A 21,438-nucleotide genomic window follows, 5' to 3' on the forward strand; every position below is an offset into this window, starting at 1 on the left:
GTATATAACATATATGTATATATAATTTTGTTTTTAGTGACTCAGGTCCATTGCGCTTGGCCAGGACCCCAACCCCTCCTGAGGATGAGAGTCCAGAGGACAGCCCTGTTGCCAGCCCCAACCACACACTGAGACCTACTTCACCCGGCCCTCCTCGGCCCAAATCCCCCTCACAGGTCAGCTCAGGAACCCCTCTGCACTGTATAACCTAACCCTTATCTAAGTGTTCTAGCAAGTTGTTGTATCTAGTTGTTTTTAACAAATATTATATATAATGTAACTTGTATGTACAACATGCTTGTGTGTTCTGAGCCTTGTGATTCATTATGATGTTTATGATATTGGATGATGATTAGGTTAGCTGTCTTAGCATCAGTTTTTGGAGACTATATATCTGACAGTTTTGAGTGAACAACATAAAAAAAATATAGACACTAAGTTTGTTGTCACACAGATTGTTGGAAATTTTAGATACATGGTACATGTTATTCTTTATTTGTGTAAAGTTTTCCAACAAAATGTGAAATGAACAAACATCTCTGCTAAACCATATTTGCTTTTTTCTGTTTTGCATGATACAGAGTGAAGATGTAAGTGAGCCTGTAGCATAGAATAGCCTATTTTAATACCAAGATGGATATATAAGTGTAGCAATGATACACAAGTTTTGACATGGCAAGATGGTTTAAATAACTGTACGCTTAAAACGTGTCATTATCAGCTTAAGATGGGCCCTCCAAAGCCTCCTCCTCCCAAAGTCACTCCAACCAAGGAGATGCCCCAAGAGCAAATCATCAACCTGTTTGATGGAGGCTTTCCTGAGATTAGCATCACATCACCGCAGGTGAAGTAACACTTCTTTTTTAAGTTTCTTGAAAATGTATTTATAGTTTATAGTGTCACATGACATTGCAAGCAAATTTTATTTTTAGACAAATGAGAAACCCATGGAATCTCTCCTGGACATGGACTTTGACCCATTCAAGCCAGACAGCAATACAACTGCTGAACAAACCCAGCCAGCTGCATCTCAGGTCCATTTCTGTCTCATGTCCGATGTAAAATCATTAAAAAGATTTTATTTGCTCTGCCTTTTACATAAGAACACATAATACATCATAATACTATATATAACGGTATGCAGCAATAGTAATAATCTAATTCAGATTTTCTATTTTGTACTTTTCTAGGCACTATCATGGGATCTTTGGACGGTGAGACATATATTAATACACACACACACACACACACACACACACACACACACACACACACACACATATATAGAAAAATTCGAAATTAGCGAATAAAATATATATGTACACACCCACACCCACACCCACACACACACACACACACACACACACACACACATATGGCTTGATACATTAACAGTGTTTTTATTTTTATTTTTTTTCTGTTTTCCAGACAAATACTGAGGCCGAACCTGTAAGTACTAAGAAATTGTCTTTGTGGAAGAGGAAGGGGAAAATCAGTTTTTATCAACAATAAAAAAAAAGTGTGCATAGCAATGCGGGTGTATACTTTAAATTACAACTTTTATTTGTAAATTATTTTGCAAACAATATTGCCCCTCTTGTTGAATCACAACAATATGTGGAAAGGTTGGACAAATAATAAAAAACATAATTTGAAATAAAAGTCTGAATAAATGTCAGTCTGTACATCTGCATTGTAGTGATATATGATTCAAAGCGATCTGTTGTGTTTGTTATTTTCAAATCTCATATTTTGCATGTAATAAGGCTTATTACCTAAAATGAGTTTGATATCACTGATGTGTCATCACTGGCCCCCTTTCTGTATTGATTTTGTATCTGTGATTGCTGAGGACTTGGTCTTGACAAAAAAATATTTGCTTTCTATGACTAGGCTTCAGATGCTGGCTTTACTGCTAACTGGACGGCTGACTTTGGTTCTGTAGCTCAAGATTTGGGAGCTGTTCAGCCTGCAACAGATGGTCAAGGTTGGCCTTCTGCAGAAGGATGGCCTACAGATACAGTGCCCCAAGGAGAAGCCACAGGCGAGGTTAGAAGCTGGGATACAAAGTATGACCAAGAGCCAAATCCAGAGTGTGGAAAGTGTGCTCTGAAGATTGGAAAGATAGATCCTTTGGTTGAACAGCAGCCTGTTCAGGAGGGTACTGAGGAAGCATGCAAATCAGAGCAATCAGACTCAGACACACATCAGTCTGGGTGGACTGAGGATGAGGAAGAATGGGCCTCAAAAAAGAAAAACCTAGCTTTAGAGGACAATGGAGCTAAAAAATCACTGCCAGGGATTATATTCACAAATGAGTTTGGCCAAGAAATAGCAGAAGCCACAGAGGGAAGCTGGCAGGGATTCTACAGTGAAGAAGAGGGAAAGTGGTACTCAACAGGTCAAGGAGATATAGATGGGTCGGGGTCTGAATATGAGACTGCTGAGGAGTGGGGAAATACTTCTGGTCAGAATAGCGGATGGATCAGTGCTGATGATGAACTTGAATCTGCAGAAAGTGAGCGACCAATGTCTGCTTCAAGCTTTAGTGGTGATACTTTTATAGCGAATTGGGACCAGCTGGCAATGACAGTAACAGCAAAGCCTATTCAAACAAAAGAGCTAGAAAACGAAAATTCAACTAATTATGTCTTCAGCACAGCAGATCCTACTCATAGCATAGAGCAGAATGATACTGTTGACAATTCACTTTCAAATGTTTCAAAATCCAAATTATGCTCTGACCCGTTTTGCAAATCAGAAGATGCAGCATTTGGTTCAGGGTCTGATACGTCAGAGGAAGATCAATTTAGTACTGGCAGTGACTCATTTAGCAACTCAGACAAAGGTCTGTTTTTAGCATCAAAATCAGAATACTGTCAGAAAGTTGCCAGTGACCCTATTGCTATGCAAAGGGAAGATATTTATGTCTGTCACTGTTCATCTACAGAAGGCCAAGTAAGTGGCTATACTTCAGATCCTTTTCAAGCAGGGGATGTATTAACTTCTGAAATCAAATCAGACCCTTCTGCTAGTAAGACTACTCAGAAGAATTTGGCCAGTGATACTGACAAGGATCCTTTTACTAGTTGTTCTAACTGTGTTCCATTTGTTAGTGACATTGACCAGGATGCTTTTATCAGTGTGATTGACCGGGATCTATTTGCCATTGAGACTATCCCGGATCCTTTTGCGAGCGAAACTGACCAAGATCCTTTTACTAATGAGATTAACCAGGATCCACTTTTCAGTGAGACTATGCAGGATCCTATTGCAAAGGAAACTGACCAAGATCCTTTTATCAGTGTGAATGACCAGGATCAATTTGCCATTGAGACTATCCAGGATCCTTTTGCCAGTGAAACTGACCAGGATCCTTTTATTAATGAGATTAACCAGGATCCATTTATCAATAAGACTATCCAGGATGCTTTTGCCAAGGAAATTGGGCAAGATCCTTTTATCAGTGTGATTTACCAGGATCCATTTGCAATTGAGACTGTTCAGGATCCTATTGCAAAAGAGACTGACCAAGATCCTTTTACTAATGAGATTAACCAGGATCCACTTTTCAGTGAGACTATGCAGGAGCCTATTGCAAAGGAAACTGACCAAGATCCTTTTATCAGTGTGATTGACCGGGATCTATTTGCCATTGAGACTATCCCGGATCCTTTTGCGAGCGAAACTGACCAAGATCCTTTCACTAATGAGATTAACCAGGATCCACTTTTCAGTGAGACTATGCAGGATCCTATTGCAAAGGAAACTGACCAAGATCCTTTTATCAGTGTGAATGACCGGGATCTATTTGCCATTGAGACTATCCAGGATCCTTTTGCCAGTGAAACTGACCAGGATCCTTTTATTAATGAGATTAACCAGGATCCATTTTCCAATAAGACTATCCAGGATGCTTTTGCCAAGGAAATTGGGCAAGATCCTTTTACCAGTGAGATTAACCAGGATCCATTTGCCAGTGAGACTGTCCACGATCTTTTTGCTGTTAAAACTGATTGGGATTCTTTTGCCATTGAGAATATTCGGGATCCTTTCACCATTGAGACTGACAAGAATTCTTTTACCAGTAAGATTACCTGTGATCATTTTGCCAGTGAAAATAACCAGGATCCCTTTTTAAGTCATGCCAGCCAGGATCGTTTTGCCAGTGAAAATAATAAGGATCCTTTTATGAGTCAGACTAACTGTTTTTCTTTTGCGAGTGAGATCAACCAGAATTCATTTGCTAGTGAGACTGTGCAGGATCTGTTTGCCAATGAAACAAATTGGATTTTTTTTGCTAGTGAGAAAATCCAGGATCCTTTTACCAGTAAAACTATACAGGATCCTTTTACTAGTGAGATTAATCAGGATTCTTTTACTGGTAAAATAAATCTGTTTCCTTTTCCTAATAAAAGTGATCAGGATCCTTTTGCCAGTGAGACAAATCAAGATTCTTACACCAATGAGAATAACTGGGAACCCTTTGCTATTGAGAACCATGAGTACCATGTTCATTTTGCTAGTAAGATTAACCAGAATCTTTGTACTAATGAAAATAACCAAGATGTTTTTGTTAGTGAGACACCTCTGGGTACTTTTGCTACTGTGACTAATCAGGATACGCTTACTAGTGAGACTAAGCAGAGTTATTTTGCTTGTGAGACTAAACAGGACCTTTATGCCCATGGAACTAATGAAGCCCCATTCATTAGAGATACAAGCCAGGGACCTTTGGCTAGTGAGGGCAAGCAAGGATGGTCAGGGGTCTGGGAGTCAGCAAGAGGAGAAGAAATAGACCTTTCAGCCAATAATGGGTTTGCCCAGTGGGCAGCCTTTCCTTCCCCAACTAATGAATTAGAAAGCTCCAGCAAGGACAACAGTTGCTTCTTTCCACCTGATGGCCAAGGTGACGTCATCAAAGGCTGGCCTGGAGACTGTGGTCCAATTCAAGACCCATTAGCTGCCTGTCCTGTTCAGAGCAACATCTCTAGTCCAAAGCCTGCTGAAATGGAAAGGACAGCCAGTGTTAAAGAACCTGAGAATTCTGACCTGTCTGAAGATGAGGTTGCAAATCAGAGATACGGAAAGTTGTACCAAGAATTAGATGCACAGAAAAACGAGGTACCTAAATTCCTCACTATTTTAGTGTAGCATGAACTGATCACAGTGAGAAGCTCTTTTCCTGCCTGAAAAAAAAAAAAAATCAGTAGTCTCCTGCTACAAACCCCTCCAGACCTACAATCCCTCACAGTCTCCAGATCCTGGTCCTTTGTCTCTGCCTCTCCTCTGCTTGCTTCTAATGTTCGGTTTAAATAGTTTTGCTAACCTCTTTACTCATATACAACAAGTGTGTTAAGGACTGGTATTCAAACTGCTTCTGTGATTTAATTAAGGTGACCAACTTAAACAGACTTGCTCAGGTACATAGACTGCTGATTAAGCTTTTAGTTCCTATAGTGTTTTGTAGTGACTGCTGCAAGAATTTGGACTGCTCTGATTAGCGTCACACCTAGATGTGGCACTGTTCAAATGTCATTTCAAAGCAATAGTAGTTTATACTTAGTTATATTTAAATTTATATTTTCAGCAGGTAGCTTAAGCTTATATGTAGCCATAGTGCTGGCTTGATCTTTAGCAACCTTAGCATTACTTTAGCATTTCGTCTTAAACTTAACCTATAATAATCTTTAATCATCCTCCTCCCTAGCCCTATAAGATTCAGATTCTTTAAAATCCTTTAATTTTTTAGGTACTGTACATGTTTTACATTGATAACTAACCCTGACATTTTGTTAACCATTGTTCTCTTATTTCTTGCACTGCTTACAAAGGTGGAGGGTTCAGTTCCTTTTGTGGCTGATTTTGATAATATGGTAAGTGGTTGTTCCTCTTAAAATTGATATATATTTTTAATTTTGCTCATTGTTAAAATGATTTATTATAAATGAATTATGTTCAATTCATTTTGAACAATTTCCTAATGTATAACACTACTTATATTTGTATTTACACGTCAAATATCTCATATTTAAAGCTCGTCAAAGTATCTAAAACTTTTGAAAAGCATTTGTTTGGCCATCATACTGATGTTGTATATAGACAGTAATAATATGGCAAATGGTATAGGAAAGGCATAAAACAATATCAAAGTGTTTGTTTTGTACTAAATATAAATTTTGTTTTTGTAATTATGTATGATATGTAAAACTCAAATGTGTTTCAGTTTACATTTCATGTTTCATGAACTTTAAATGTTTACAATAATTGACTATAAGTATCATTTATGTGTATACGCACATGCACCATGGGTTATTTTGAGCTTTCATATTTGAACTAAGTATTTATTGACCATTCCTCATAAAGCTGCTTCCTTGTGAGGACACTGAATGCTTGGTCTGAATTTGCAGAAATTCTCATACTGCATATGTGTGTATATATCTAAAGTCTGAGGCCCTAGAAGGGGCAGAAACTATTACAAAAGCATCTCCAGAGGCAGTGGGAGAGGTGGAAGGGGAGGTATCCCCAGCCCAGGCCCCAGAGGCTGAGGGCATTGTCACAACACCTCCTGCAGAAACCACTACTGAAATGGCAGAGACCACTGCAGCTACCAGCCCACCTGCAGAGACTGCTTCTGTGAGTTATTGATGCCCAAATATTATTAGATTCTTAGGTGATATTTTAATAATTTGTACAATTATAATAATCAAGAAAAGCATCACCATCATCTTAATCACCCCCCTCCTTCTCCTCATCATCATCCTTTGCATCAACATCAACATCATCATCATCATCATCATCATCATCATGTTGTGCTGTACTCTCATGACTGTTATTATCATCAGCACCATCAGCATTCTATTTTCGTTCAAGATTCTGAATTTTTGTTGTGGCTTCATTGCGTTTCTTTGTTTATTAATTATTTAACATATTTAAAAGTTTATTTTCTTCATTTTCTTATTTGCATCAGCATTCACCAGCATTTTTTTTTTACTTTATCATTATGCTGGTGATTGGTGATTATGTTTCCCCAATATTTTTCACACATAAATCTTTTTAATGTTTACCTTTCACACATGTTCCCATTATGAGGCTCTTTTGTAAAATGATGATCAAAGGGTTGTAGTTGATAATATTGTTCTGTGTACTGGGCTGCTCTTTAAGAGCATAGTGGAGTCTCCTGAAGCGGTTGAAACTATGGCAGCAGAACAGACTGAGGTATGTACCATTTTTTAATAAGCCTCACACTGCTTGTGCCGCCTACATCATCTTGCTCATCACATTATTGTGCTTCCTGAGAAACATTGTATTAATTAATGTTTTTTTTTTTAATTAAACACTCATTCTCTCATGTGGGACAGTGGGAATCAAAATTTTGGAACTGTGGAAAAGTGCTAATTCTTTGTTGTTGTTCATGTTTTATTAAGATTTTTTTTATTTATTTAATATTCATTGTGATTTATTTAATGTGTGTGATATCTATAAAGCATAGATGACCACACTCAATGAATCATTCTTAGTGCATATCTGGTCACCTGGGAAAAGCCTTTGTGAAATTCTGACATTATTTACCACATATACACTATATGGCCATCATGATGCAGTGCCTTTGGAAAGTATTCACACCCCCTTCAATTTTTTTTCACTTTTGTTATGTTGCAGCCTGATACTACAATCGTTCAAATTCAGTACCCCATAATGACAAAGTGAAAACTAAATTATTGAAATGTCACACCTTTGCTTAGTGGAAGCACCTTTGGCAACAATTATAGCCTTAAGTCTTTTAATGCAACAAGCTTTGCACTTTGTATTGGGGAATTTTCTGCCATTCTTCATGGCAAATCATATCAAGCTGGGTCAGGTTGGATGGAGATCGGCGATGGACGGCTATTTTCAGAGAAACTTTCACAGAGTTATCTCTAAGCCACTCGTGTTGTCTTGGTTGTGGGCTTAGGGTTGTTGACTGAGTTCCTGAGCACTATATGTTTTTATTGAGGCTATCTCTGTAATTTGCTCTATTTAGCTTTCCCTTGCCAGTTGCCAAGTCCCTGCTTAGGGGTGTCAGAAAAACACCCCCACAGCATGATGCCGCTACCATCATGCTTCGTTTTTTTGGGATGGTTTTGGGCAGGTGATGAGCAGTGCCTGATTTTCTCTAGACATAACGTTTAGAGTTGAGGCTTAACAGTTCAATATTGGCTTTTCTTAGAATAGGAAATATTGTTCCAGACAGACTGAGAGTCCATCATGTGCCTGTTGCCAAACTCTATGCATGACCACTGATGTTGTGTGAGAAATTCTGGGGTGCAGTCAGCATTTCAACTCATCCCAGATGTGTTCACTAGGTTTGAGGTCAGGGGTCTCGCCTTGAGACACTTAAATTCTTCCAAACAAACCCATGTAAACCATATCTTCATGCTGGAACAGATTTGGGTGTCTTAGTTTTCCTTAAAGATTTATTTATATAGCACCAGTATAATACAACAACATGCAAAACATAATATACATTTGCATGTTTATGACTTTATAACTGTTTAGGGAAGACCAACATACGGGTGTAATAGTCAGATGGCAATTTTGCTCATATAGTATATTTCTATTTAAATATTCTTCTGTTTGACTGCAAGTGGCCAATTTACTTATATGATCTATAAAGGATTTACTAGCAAAGACTAATTTTCATAAATTTCATTTAATTATATTATAGAAACTCTTTATGGACAAAAGTTTGTGGACACCTGACCATAAGATTTTGTGTGATTTTTGAACAACCCTGTCCACATTCAGTCCTCATTTGCTATTCTAAAATCTTGTCAGTAGATGTTACACTAGATTATGGAGTGTGGATGTGCAAAATTCAGGAACTGATGTAGCCTAAAGAGGCCTGGTTTTTCCCAGATTACCACACATGTTGATTTTAATTAAACCTAAGAGTTTTTGTTGATTTTGTATGTTGTCTATTGATTCTGTTTTATTGGTACTGAGGACAAACTTAGCCATGAGTGTAATAGCAACTATGACAATTGATTTTAATTATTTATTTTTTCTTTTGTGTTTTTATTTACATCATGGCCACAAACATGCACTGAAATAATGTTGTTAATTTTCTCTCATTGGTATCATTTGTCTTGTGTTGTATTATACTTTCTTTATATATATATATATATATATATATATATATATATATATATATATATATATATATATATATATATATATATATACACACTACATAAGGGCATGCATTCTGTATTTAACCAACTGAAACTTGGATCAAGGAATTCTTTAGTAACTGGGGTTTAAATATTTGATGTGTAGACCACCCCAACTGATGAGAAAGAGCAAGTCAGCAAAGAGCCTCTGGTAAATATGTCTTTTGTTATGAATGGCATGAGATAAATAGTATCACTTCTCTACAGAATAGCATGAGTGTCACTTCTCTACGGTACAAACCCGCTGTAATTTTGTACTTCGTTTTTATACTATGATTTTCTTTTGGCACTACCAAAGAACCCCAATACAGTCTACATAGACATTTCTTCAAGATTGTGTGCTCTATATATTTACAACCCCAGTTCCAAAAAAGTTGGGACACTGTGTAAAATCTAAATAAAAACAAAATGCAATGATTTGCAAATCTCATGAATCCTTATTATATTCACAATAAAACAAAAATTAAAACATATCAAATGTTTAAACTGAGAATATATACCATTTTAAGGAAATAATATGGGTAATTTTTAATGTGATGGCTGCAACAGGTCTCAAAAAAGTTGAGAGAGTGCCTGAAGTTTTGGGGGAGGAATGTTGTCCCAAATGTGTCTGATACAGGATTCTAGCTGCAGTTCTGGGTGTTCTTTGTTGTATTTTTGTTTTATGATGCAGCAAATGATTTAAAATGGTGAAAGGTCAAGTCTGCAGGCAGGCCACTTCAGTACCCATTCTCTTCTACGACAAAGTCATGCTATTGTAATAGTTGCAGTGTGCAGTTAGCTTTTTCTAATTCAAATCCAACTTTTTTTGAGACGTCTTGCAGCCATCAAATTCTAAATTAGCCTAAAATAGGCTAAAATACTCAGTTTGAAAATGTTATATGTTTTCTATGTTCTTTTGTGAATAAAATATGGGTTTATGAGATTTGCAAATCATTGCATTCTGTTTTTATTTACATTTTACACCGGGTCCAAACTTTTTTGGAATTGGGTTTGTATTTTGCAGGTAACACCTGAGCAAACTATTCCACATATACACTTTCAAATGTTAGTTATGCATATATCCTGGTACTAATGAATCCGTTTGAATTTTATTTACTACTAGTTAGATTTTTTACCAGTTGTGTTTTTTTTTTGTTGTTTGTTTAGAAATAAATTATGGAAGTTAATATTGCTGTTTTGAGATGGTTAAGCGCATGAGGTATTCTACATGTTTCACAATTGTGCATGTGTAAGATAATTATTTATGTTTCTTCTGTGTGTAGGCCCCCGAAGAAGATAAAGAGTCTCCTATTGAAGAGACTCCGGTAACTACTTAATTAACACTCATTTACTATTGCCTCTGTAAACGCATGCCTGAAAGTATAACAATGGCTGATTAACATACATTCACACTGAATTTAGCACACTTTTACTTTGTACAGTATACTGTCTCTACATGTAGCCTTTTAATTTATGTTCATCAACAAATGCACACATTTATTGCATTTTCCTTTATTAAATCTCACAACATTATCCTATCTTCTCACCACTTATATGATAATGAGGGGTGTATAAAACCTATTCAAGAGGTTTCTGGGATGGACCCAATTCTAGTCCACACTGCCTTTTTACAATGAGGAACTGTACAGCTTCTATTACAGATTTCAACATTCTCTGCTGGCATTATTTAAACATAAATGTATCTTCTGTACTTCAAAATGTATGGACATGACATTATTAAAGTAATACAAGCAGGTACAGGCTTATTTGGGCTCTGTAAAAGCAGTGATGATTATATTTCAGCATGAAATGATTAGATTACATGCACAGACTATAACAGCACAGTTTTGTTTCATTCTAATAGTCCGTTCCATTAACAAGAAAAGCGTGTGCTTTTTAGAAATAGCCACAGTTTAAATAAAGATAGAGACAGTATATATTAGTGCTACAGTGTTCTAACAAGCCTATGAATAGGGTTTGATTGAATTGTGTGTTTAATGTGTTGTTTAATTAATATTTATTATTTTTGACAGTTGTTTTATGTGAATAATTTATTGGTGGATGGAGACTGTATAGCATTCATTTATACGCCACTGTATATTTCATTTCAAACATTTATTTGGTTATAAATTTTTCAACATAACCGCTCAGAAAAAACTATTTTAAAGTTTACTTTAAAACACTTCACTTTTCTGAGCTCCCTCACCACTTATTGAACATTAATAAGATCAGTTCCTTAGTTTAATAATTAATAAAGAAATTATAATTTGTTATAATTTGACACAAATTATTTGCACCATGATACCACAAAGTCAACGGGAATCATACTGGATTAAAGTACTTATTCATGATAAACCTCCCACAGCATTTTATTGCATATTGAACATTAAAAAAAAATGATTCTCTATTTTGACAATTATGCAATTTGTTGACACAAATGACTAGTTGTGGTTTCAATGGCGATTCCCTTCCATTCCGTTTTAATTCGCTTTTTTTTCTCCTTTTAAGACATCATTTTAAAATTCTGAATGTGTGATGTGCTGTGGTATTATTTAACTTGTCAGATCCAGACTAGAATGAGAAAGCAAGTGGAAGAGGTAAAAATGACATAATGTAACCTACAGTATTTGTAATGTATAAATAGAAAGGTGTCAAAAGAAAAAGGCTATTTTTGACAGGTTTTTGTTCAAGTGTGTTCTGATAACTGTTAAAAAAAATATACTGTATATATACTTTTATTGGTCACATATGTAGACTAAACATAAACTGTAAAAATTGTAGGTGTGTCAAATGAACCAGGTAGCTCAACATTCAGATTGCATACTTCATGTTCTTACTGATTTCATCTCAGCTATTCGTCCCTTTTCCCTATATTCTAAGTAAGACCCCTAAAAGCCATGGCTTGTTTTCTTTCCCGAACCCTTCATGATACCTAGTGAACCTTCCTTAATTTCAGTGGCATGATCCAGTTTATTTATCCCTAAACTGAGGACAGTTTCAACCACTGCAGTTAAACTGGTCCCAGTTCCCTTCATTGTGCTAAGTGCCTTCCCATGTGCTGCTCCGCAATGATCCATCCAAATAAGTGGCTGTACTGAGTGTATGGTGCCTGACTATGCGTCTTTTAGACCATAGAGACCAAACCAGAAGATGAAACTGGTACAGTAGAGACCAAACCTGCAGATGAACCTGCTGCCCTAGAGGTCAAACCAGCAGAGGAAACTGATACCCTTGAGGTCAAACCAGAAGAGGAAACTGATACCCTTGAGGTCAAACCAGAAGAGGAAATTGGTACCCTTGAGGTCAAACCAGAAGAGGAAATTGGTACCCTTGAGGTCAAACCAGAAGAGAAAATTGGTACGCTAGAGGTCCAACCAGAGGAAGAAACCGATACCCTAATAGTCAAACCAGAAGGAGAAACTGGTACAGTAGAGGTCAAACCAGGGGAGGAAACCAGTAAGGAAGGGGCTTCAAAGAATTTTGAAGAGGAGGTAGATATTCAGCCATGATATTACACATTGGCACAATTGCCACTAATAAAAAATAAACAAAAAACTGTGCTTACTGATGTAGAATAAAGACTGTTTGATGAATGACGTTAGCATCATATATACTGAATGTTAATCGGTGTATAAGTATTTTTAATTCTACAATGCAATATTTTGCAAACTGCAATTTTTGTAAAATTACTTTTTGTTTGATTGATTTAAGGAATCATGCTTTCTTTGTATTTAGGATGTTGCATGAACAGTTTGCTTAAAATGCTACTCAGGAAATTGACATGCATGACATTTTGCTGAGGTTACATTTCATATACATCTTTGCTTCATCTCAGGAAAAGATGCCTATTCCCTCTGTGGTAATTGAGCCTGCTTCCAGCAATGAAGGCGATGATGACCGAGATGGTGACATCGTTTCTCCAGTAGCAAGCAGTGGAGATGGAGTGACACCCGACAGCCAGACAGCAAAAGATATTTCCTTTTCTGGCATGCCTCCAGGCTTCCTGTATAAGGTCCATAAACAGCATCATTAGACGTAATGATACCTGACAGCAGATGTGTATTAAAAAAAACAATACAAAACCAAAATCTTTTCTCTTGGTTTTAGGTTGAAACAATGCATGACTTTGAGGCTGCAAACCCAGATGAGCTTGATCTAAAGAGGGGAGACATTGTTCTCGTTGTTCCCACAGAGCTGGTGGAGGATCAGGTATGAACTGTTTTAATGAACATGTGATCACCTAAACACACTTTTATGTATAAAGCTAACAGACATCCACATTTGACAGAAAAAAACAGAGACAAGGGTCAATATTAATTCTTATAGAAGCTGATGTGACCTCCTACTGTTTAGCCAATGAGCATTAAGGAAGTGCTGTGTGTTCTGAGATGCTTTTCTGCTCACCACAGTCATCAAGAGTGGTTGAGTTTCTGTAGAATTCATGTCAAACCCGTCTGGCCATTTTACTCTGACCTCATCAGAATCAGAATCGAATTATCTTTACTGCCAAGTATCATGGGTTGCATGTACAAGGAATTTGTCAAGGTGTGCTGGTGCTGTAAAAATATGGAATAATAGGAATATGAAAATTAAAACATGCAATAATAAATAAAGATGGAGACATTAACTATATAGTTATCATAGAAGTTTAATTATTAAGTTGTGGGACATCTGCTGTCCTGCCTATCAGTGTAAATATGTATTTTGCTTTTACTGATTAAATGTCTCCACAGGATGCTGGCTGGCTAACTGGTATCAGGGAATGCGACTGGCTACATCAGGGAGCTTCTGCTCACAAAGGATTATTTCCAGAGAATTTCATACAGCGGCTGGGCTAAGGCCTCAGAGCATGCTGGGACATGACAAATAAAAGCCAAGAGCTACAGACAGCCCTAACACTACAGTGCAGTCTGGAGCCCTGACTGACAGCTGTCAATCAGAGCGATCAAATCAAACCGTATCTACGAGGAAAATACACAAATAACAAAAAAGAGAGGACACAAAAAAGCTCCACTCAGAGTTTAAAGAAAAAACCAGAGCATGATGCGATACTTATGGTCTACCTTACTCTTGAACCAAGAGCTCTCTGTTTATGTTTGTTTACTTGTAAGCAGCAATGAATTGGTGTGCTTTTTTTGGAACTGTGGTGACCTCCACATGTAATCCCTACCTGTTAAAAAGTAAATTATCCTCTAAAATATTTTCTCTGCAAGTGTATCGTATTGAGTTTGTTGCTCTGCAGCAAAATTTTATCCAAATTTGTAGTGATATGACCTATATAACCGTTCTAAGTGTTACGCAAGACTTCAATGTTTCCTTTAAGGCATTTTCTGACCTAAATGTTACCTTGCATCCTTGTTAGTGTTCTCTGTAGTTTTAATGGCTGGACGTGTACGGCTCTGGTGATAATATCTCAAAAAAACCATTGTGATTTTAGTATTATAATTCTCTACCTGGGTGAGGACAGAATTCCAGGTAGAACCTTGTAATACTACGGGCACAATTCGTTTATTAAATACTTGCTGTGCTCTTGCCAAAATAATAACAAAATCCTAAAACATGTGAAGTGATAAAAAGAGAAGTATGGTTATCTGTAGAGTTACAAACATGAAATAATTTAAGAAGATTTCTTTTTTGGCAAAATGCAGCTTTGCAAAAAAAAAAAAAAAAAAACCTTAATGCAGAACCTAGTGATAAAAGTTTCCTTATATTCCTTATATCCACAATTACATTAACTGTAATCCTGTGGATGTGTATGGGGATTTTAAAAAAAGTGTTGGATAAAGTTTTATGTTTTGAAAAACTCTATTTATTTAACTTTATATTTTTTAAAAGTGCAACTCAGTGGGAGAGTTTGGGGCTGGGATATCTGCGAAAATATGCAATATGTGTTGTTTGGTTTAAAGGTAACCATTGTCTTGATTGTTTAGAGGTAGACGTCACTCCTGTGTTTGTTAGCCTTCACTGTAGAGAATTGTGTACAATATCTGCGTTAATTTAACTTTAAAGTGAATAAAGAATCCACCATATGGCTTTGGTGCTTGAATGCAAATGTCTTTTTCATCAAATTGGAATCAACGTCTAATCCTTATTGTAAATAATGGTGTGTTTTTTAATTGAATTTGGAAAAAAAAAGGTCAACGGTTACAATGCTATAAATACTGTTAATAATTTCATTAACTTTTTTACCACACAACACATTCAACACCACCAAACCCAACGATAAATTTTACTTCAGATTTAAAGTCTAAGCAGTGCCCCCAACTAATGGCAATATCATACTCTATTTAGACTAAAGTATTGGCACACCTGACTTCCCTCAAACGGTTACCACAATGTTGGAGGATCTCAATTGTATCGGATGTCATTTTACCTCATATGTTCACTTGAACAAGGAAACCTAAACCTGTTGCAACAGGACAATGCTGTTGGGCACAAAGCGAGCTCCATGAAGATATGCTTTACATGGAGTTGAAGATCTTGAGTGGCCTGCTATAGAGCTCTGACCTTAACCCTACTGATCACATTTGGGATGAATTGGAACGCTGATTGCACCACAGGCCTCCTCACCTGACATGAGCACAAATTTCCCAAGCATACTCCAAAATCTATAGAAACATCTTTCCAGAAAAGAATTATGCTAATTAATGTCCACAAAAGTAATTAAGCAACACACAGTAATCCAATTTTAACAATATAAAAAAACAAACAAACAAACAAACAAATTATAAATATACACAAGATATCTAGCTGGATGTTCAAATAAACGAACATGTGTAACTAAATTGTTACCATCAGAGAGCGCTATTGGCCTTGTTTTTAAAGGTATGCCACATGCACTTGTGGATGATCAACTTTAAATAGCTGTATAAATGTGATATAATTTATATGCAAATATAGTTTTTATATATATAGTACCCTGAATGTATCATCCATTACAAGCTTAATTTATAATAATAGTCCTGATTATATTAGTGCAAATAAAAAATAAATCAAATAGCAAATGCTTATGTTTCCAGACCTGCAATATTATTAAGTATAGTTCTGTAATACATTAGAATGTCTGGATTTAGTTTTTGCCAAATATAAGTGCAGGGAATTCAGACTGATAAGAGACAACTCTATTATACAATATATTATACAAAATCCAGTATTTTCACTATTGCTGCAGAAACTGTTATCTAAGGTAATTATTAGTGTTTCTTACTGGGTATTTCTTTTTTATTTTTTATTATTTAACAATTATTTAACCAGGTTAGTCTCATTGAGATATAGAATCTCTTTTTCAAGAGAGACCTGGCCAAAATAGCAAAACAAAATTAAATCACACAATCAAAAACAAAACAAACAAAAACGCAAAAGACAACTCAAGTGCATTTCAATTTAAATAAAAGTGCCATTAATTAAAACATTTGCACGTGTGGATAGACTCCTGTTCTATAGATTTAACATAATGTTTAAAATCTTTTAAGGAAATTAGACACTGTAGCTTTAGTGATTTCTGTAGGTCATTCCAAGTTGAAGGTGCAAAAACATAAAAGCCTTTTTGAACAACTCTGTCCTAGCTTGAGGAACATTTAATGAGAGAATTTGTGGGCTTATGGGCCGTAAACCATAAGTACTCTGTACAAAAGAAAGAAATTCGGATATGTAGCCTGGCAGCCTGCCTATAATACCCTTATATAGAAAAATATAAAGGTGAGTAAGCCGGCGATTTGACAGAGAGGGCAAATTCACTTTGGAGTAAAGTGTACAATGATGCGTGAGAGGTCTGCAATTTGAAATAAACCTTAAAGCTCCATGAAACACAGCATCCAACATCTGAAGACACTTTGAATGGCCATAAAAAAAAAAAAAAAAAAAGCATTAGTCTTTACAGAAATAAAATATTTTTAATTTGATAACTATATAGGCCTCAACCTATGACCCCTGTGTCATAAATGTTATAAATTAAGCATCTATGCAGCATAGTGTTTTATGAGAGAGAAAACTTTGGACAAGGATGAAATGAAGTCATGCTCTGAAAGACTGGCTTGAAGGTTTACACCATTACACCTACTAATTTACAACATATGATATTGCATATTATACAACATATTGTGCACCTTTAAAGATAAATTTTTTTTTTTACCCATCAGGCTGTGAATGGCCATAATCATCACTCGGACAAACAGGTAAATAACAGCATAAACTACAACATGCTTTGCATACACACACTTACACACACACACATACACCATTTTACAAATGTGAAAAACAACCCCAATCTACCTATGCAGGACTTTGCACATGCATGTCTTTCACATGTACATCGCAGACTGTACACTTTACACACACACACACACACACACACACACACAGTGCTCGAATTGAGTCAAGTCTTATGGGGGGTCCCCAGTTGTTTTAATATTCAAACTGAACTACCGTGTCTTTAAGACATGTACATCTATAAACATAAAAATTACTTTTTACTTCTTGCATTTACGCTATGTATATATACTGTAAATGTATCATTTGTCTTGTGTCTTTTTTCCTTATATCCTTATATTGTATGCTGCTGGAAGAAGTCACAGGATCAGAATTTCATTGTATGCTATAATCTTGAAGATTCAAAGTCTTCTTTTGTACAGAAATTGTGGTGGTCTACAGTGAGGAAAATAAGTATTTGAACACCCTGCTATTTTGCAAGTTCTCCCACTTAGAAATCATGGAGGGTCTGAAATTGTCATCGAGATGCATGTCCACTGTGAGACATAATCTAAAAAAAAATCCAGAAATCACAATATATGATTTTTTTAACTATTTATTTGTATGATACAGCTGCAAATAAGTATTTGAACACCTGAGAAAGTGAATGTTAATATTTGGTACAGTAGCCTTTGTTTGCAATTACAGAGGTCAAACATTTCCTGTAGTTTTTCACCAGGTTTGCACACACTGCAGGAGGGATTTTGGCCCCCTTCTCCACACAGATCTTCTCTAGATCAGTCAGGTTTCTGGCCTGTCACTGAGAAACACGGAGTTTGAGCTCCTCAAAGATTCTCTATTGGGTTTAGGTCTGGAGATTGGCTAGGCCACGCCAGAACCTTGATATGCTTCTTACAGAGCCACTCCTTGGTTATCCTGGCTGTGTGCTTCGGGTCATTGTCATGTTAGAAGACCCAGCCTCGACCCATCTTCAATGCTCTAACTGAGGGAAGGAGGTTGTTCCTCAAAATCTCGCAATACATGGCCCCGGTCATCCTCTCCTTAATACAGTGCAGTCGCCCTGTCCCATGTGCAGAAAAACACCCCAAAGCATGATGCTACCACCCCATGCTTCACAGTAGGGATGGTGTTCTTGGGATGGTACTCATCATTCTTCTTCCTCCAAACACGTTTAGTGGAATTATGACCCAAAAGTCTCATCTGACCACATGACTTTCTTCCATGACTCCTCTGGATCATCCAAATGGTCATTGGCAAACTTAAGACGTGCCTGGACATGTGCTGGTTTAAGCAGGGGAACCTTCCGTGCCATGCATGATTTCAAACCGTGACGTCTTAGTGTATTACCAACAGTAACCTTGGAAACGGTGGTCCCAGCTCTTTTCAGGTCATTGACCAGCTCCTCCCGTGTAGTTCTGAGCTGATTTCTCACCTTCCTGAGGATCATTGAGACCCCACGAGGTGAGATCTTGCATGGAGCCCCAGTCCGAGGGAGATTGACAGTCATGTTTAGCTTCTTCCATTTTCTAATGATTGCTCCAACAGTGGACCTTTTTCACCAAGCTGCTTGGCAATTTCCCCGTAGCCCTTTCCAGCCTTGTGGAGGTGTACAATTTTGTCTCTAGTGTCTTTGGACAGCTCTTTGGTCTTGGCCATGTTAGTAGTTGGATTCTTACTGATTGTATGGGGTGGACAGGTGTCTTTATGCAGCTAACGACCTCAAACAGGTGCATCTAATTTAGGATAATAAATGTAGTGGAGGTGGACATTTTAAAGGCAGACTAACAGGTCTTTGAGGGTCAGAATTCTAGCTGATAGACAGGTGGTCAAATACTTATTTGCAGCTGTATCATACAAATAAATAGTTTAAAAATCATATATTGTGATTTCTGGATTTTTTTTTTTTAGATTATGTCTCTCACAGTGGACATGCACCTACGAAGACAATTTCAGACCCCACCATGATTTCTAAGTGGAAGAACTTGCAAAATAGCAGGGTGTTCAAATACTTATTTTCCTCACTGTATATTGGGGTCTTAAACTTTAGTCTGGCTATTGTTTCGTTCTTAAGTAAGTTTTTAAAAATACATTTTAATTGAGAAAATAGATTTTATACAGTACAATAGAATGCATAGACAGCTTCAGTCGACCACAAGCCTTTGTATAAGCAGAGGGATGGTTTATTGCATGCATGTATACATCCTGAGTACATGACAGTCCAAACTAAACGAAATAACCATTAAGGCAAAGATAAGAGAAAAGCATAAAATAACAAGAACAAGGACACAAACAGTGTGAAAAAAACAAAACAAAAATTGCAGAATGTTTAAATAAAAAAGCAAAGGACAGGCCCATATGTGTAATGAATAAGCAAAAATCACACATGCTTCATTTGATTAAATTACATATCTTCACAACATAACTATGAAAAAAATCTGGAAATTATTCCACAGTAAATAAGTGAGTAGGTAAAATACATTTACAAATGGCATAAGTGACCAATTCAAGGTGGCTTTGTAAGATTACAATACTTCAAAAAGTAAAAGTGGAGCAGGTACCCTTTACACAAGCTTAAACTGAATTGAACATGAAAATACTGTAGGAACTTAAATAAGAAACTTCAGGCTCATCACATGTCGATGCATTTACTTTAATGACATTACATCTGTTTCTGGAATCCTTCAGACTGATAGTGTATATAAACATACTGAAATTGCTATTAACTTTTAGTTATACTGTATTTTAAGAGAATCGACTAACTTGCACATTAAGCAGCTTTGAATTTGACTTTTGTATAGATTCTTATTTATATTAGACTAAAAAATCTAAAATTCACACTATGACCTTCTGGTACCGTTCTTATTATAATTTTTTCTGTCTAGTAGAAGTCTGTAAAGTTGTTAATTTTGTGAAACCCCCAAAAAAAAACCTCTAAATGAAAAATGCCCCGACTTTTTCTTATAACGAGCAAAAAAAAAAAACTTGATTGAGGGTGGCAACACATCTCCAAAACGTTTTGACACTGAGTAGCATCTGCTCTTCTTTTAATAACAGTCTGTATATGTCTAGAACCTGAGGATTCCAGATGCTGGGGTTGCTATGTTCACATATGGCTTCTTCTTTACATGATAAAGCTTCAAACTGCTGGTTGATATCCTAAGTTTGCAAATTACTGATAGAGACTTCAAAGCACTTTTGTATGTCGCTCTGGATAATCATGTCTGCTAAATGCTGTAAATGTGTTAATTTCTGAGTTCTGAGTCCATGCAGTGATTCTATTACCAAATCATATCTGGTTTTAAAGCATTGCTATCTGACGGTCTGAAGATCACCGGTATCAATACTGGTTTTGTTCCCTGTGCACAATTTTTGATAAAAAAACCCACCCCCCCAAAAAACAAAGTAATTATGCACTGTAGATGATGAGATATTTAGCTGGTCCTTATTTTTCAGAAGGTTTTCCAAATTGGGCTGCAGCTGATTTACGAGCACGTTCTCACTCACATATGGTGTATTTTTTTATGTGCAGGGATTCCCATAGACTTCTATAGAACTCTGAATCTAGGCCTGCAGTTTTGAAATTTGACGTGTTAGGTAATTAGACTGCCCCGAGCTCATATTTATCTACCTCTCAAACTGATTTTTTATTTTTAAAAATTCACTCGCTGTCTGATATCAAAGTGCCGTCTGTTAAACAGCGTTCAGCAACACGTTTTCACTCCAAACTAACCCTTACTCTCTCAATTAACCTGACCCTAACCCTGCACGTTGAAAAATGATGCCTAGGGGGTACACACTGCATCAAAAATGATGGCTAGGGATCCTGATGAACACGTCTATATGTGATGAGTTGGGAGTGAGAATATGTAGACTTATGGAATGTAGAATATTATGAAGGTCTGCTCATAGAGGTAGGTACTGACAGTACCTGTCAACTTTTTGTTTTTTTAAATGTTAAATTTGAAATAAAGTTTTGTGGCAATAGATTCTTTTTTCCCCCTTTTTCCCTTTTCTTATATATGACATGGGCACTAGA

The 21,438-nt window shown here is 36.5% G+C and overlaps 1 protein-coding gene across 15 annotated transcripts in view; it reads left to right on the top strand.

Annotated features, from left to right (window-relative positions):
* Nucleotides 1-15,223, top strand: part of amph (amphiphysin) — a 42,143-nt gene extending 26,920 nt beyond the window's left edge. For 2 of the 15 annotated variants that reach the window (XM_046852058.1, XM_046852069.1), the window contains 17 exons: nt 38-176; nt 582-590; nt 722-844; nt 933-1,034; nt 1,191-1,214; nt 1,429-1,449; nt 1,894-5,124; nt 5,397-5,423; nt 5,835-5,876; nt 6,448-6,636; nt 7,165-7,218; nt 9,319-9,363; nt 10,478-10,519; nt 12,323-12,685; nt 13,030-13,206; nt 13,302-13,403; nt 13,928-15,223. In XM_046852058.1, the coding sequence (XP_046708014.1) occupies nt 38-176; nt 582-590; nt 722-844; nt 933-1,034; nt 1,191-1,214; nt 1,429-1,449; nt 1,894-5,124; nt 5,397-5,423; nt 5,835-5,876; nt 6,448-6,636; nt 7,165-7,218; nt 9,319-9,363; nt 10,478-10,519; nt 12,323-12,685; nt 13,030-13,206; nt 13,302-13,403; nt 13,928-14,032 (4,795 nt within the window). In that variant the 3' untranslated portion in view covers nt 14,033-15,223. The remainder of the gene's footprint in view (nt 1-37; nt 177-581; nt 591-721; nt 845-932; nt 1,035-1,190; nt 1,215-1,428; nt 1,450-1,893; nt 5,125-5,396; nt 5,424-5,834; nt 5,877-6,447; nt 6,637-7,164; nt 7,219-9,318; nt 9,364-10,477; nt 10,520-12,322; nt 12,686-13,029; nt 13,207-13,301; nt 13,404-13,927) is intronic. The other 13 variants (XM_046852067.1, XM_046852061.1, XM_046852060.1 and 10 more) reach the window with 13 other exon arrangements.
* The last annotated feature ends 6,215 nt before the right edge of the window (nt 15,224-21,438 follow it).

This window comes from Silurus meridionalis, chromosome 6 (assembly GCF_014805685.1).
Source record: "Silurus meridionalis isolate SWU-2019-XX chromosome 6, ASM1480568v1, whole genome shotgun sequence".
Classification (NCBI taxonomy): Eukaryota; Metazoa; Chordata; class Actinopteri; order Siluriformes; family Siluridae; genus Silurus; species Silurus meridionalis.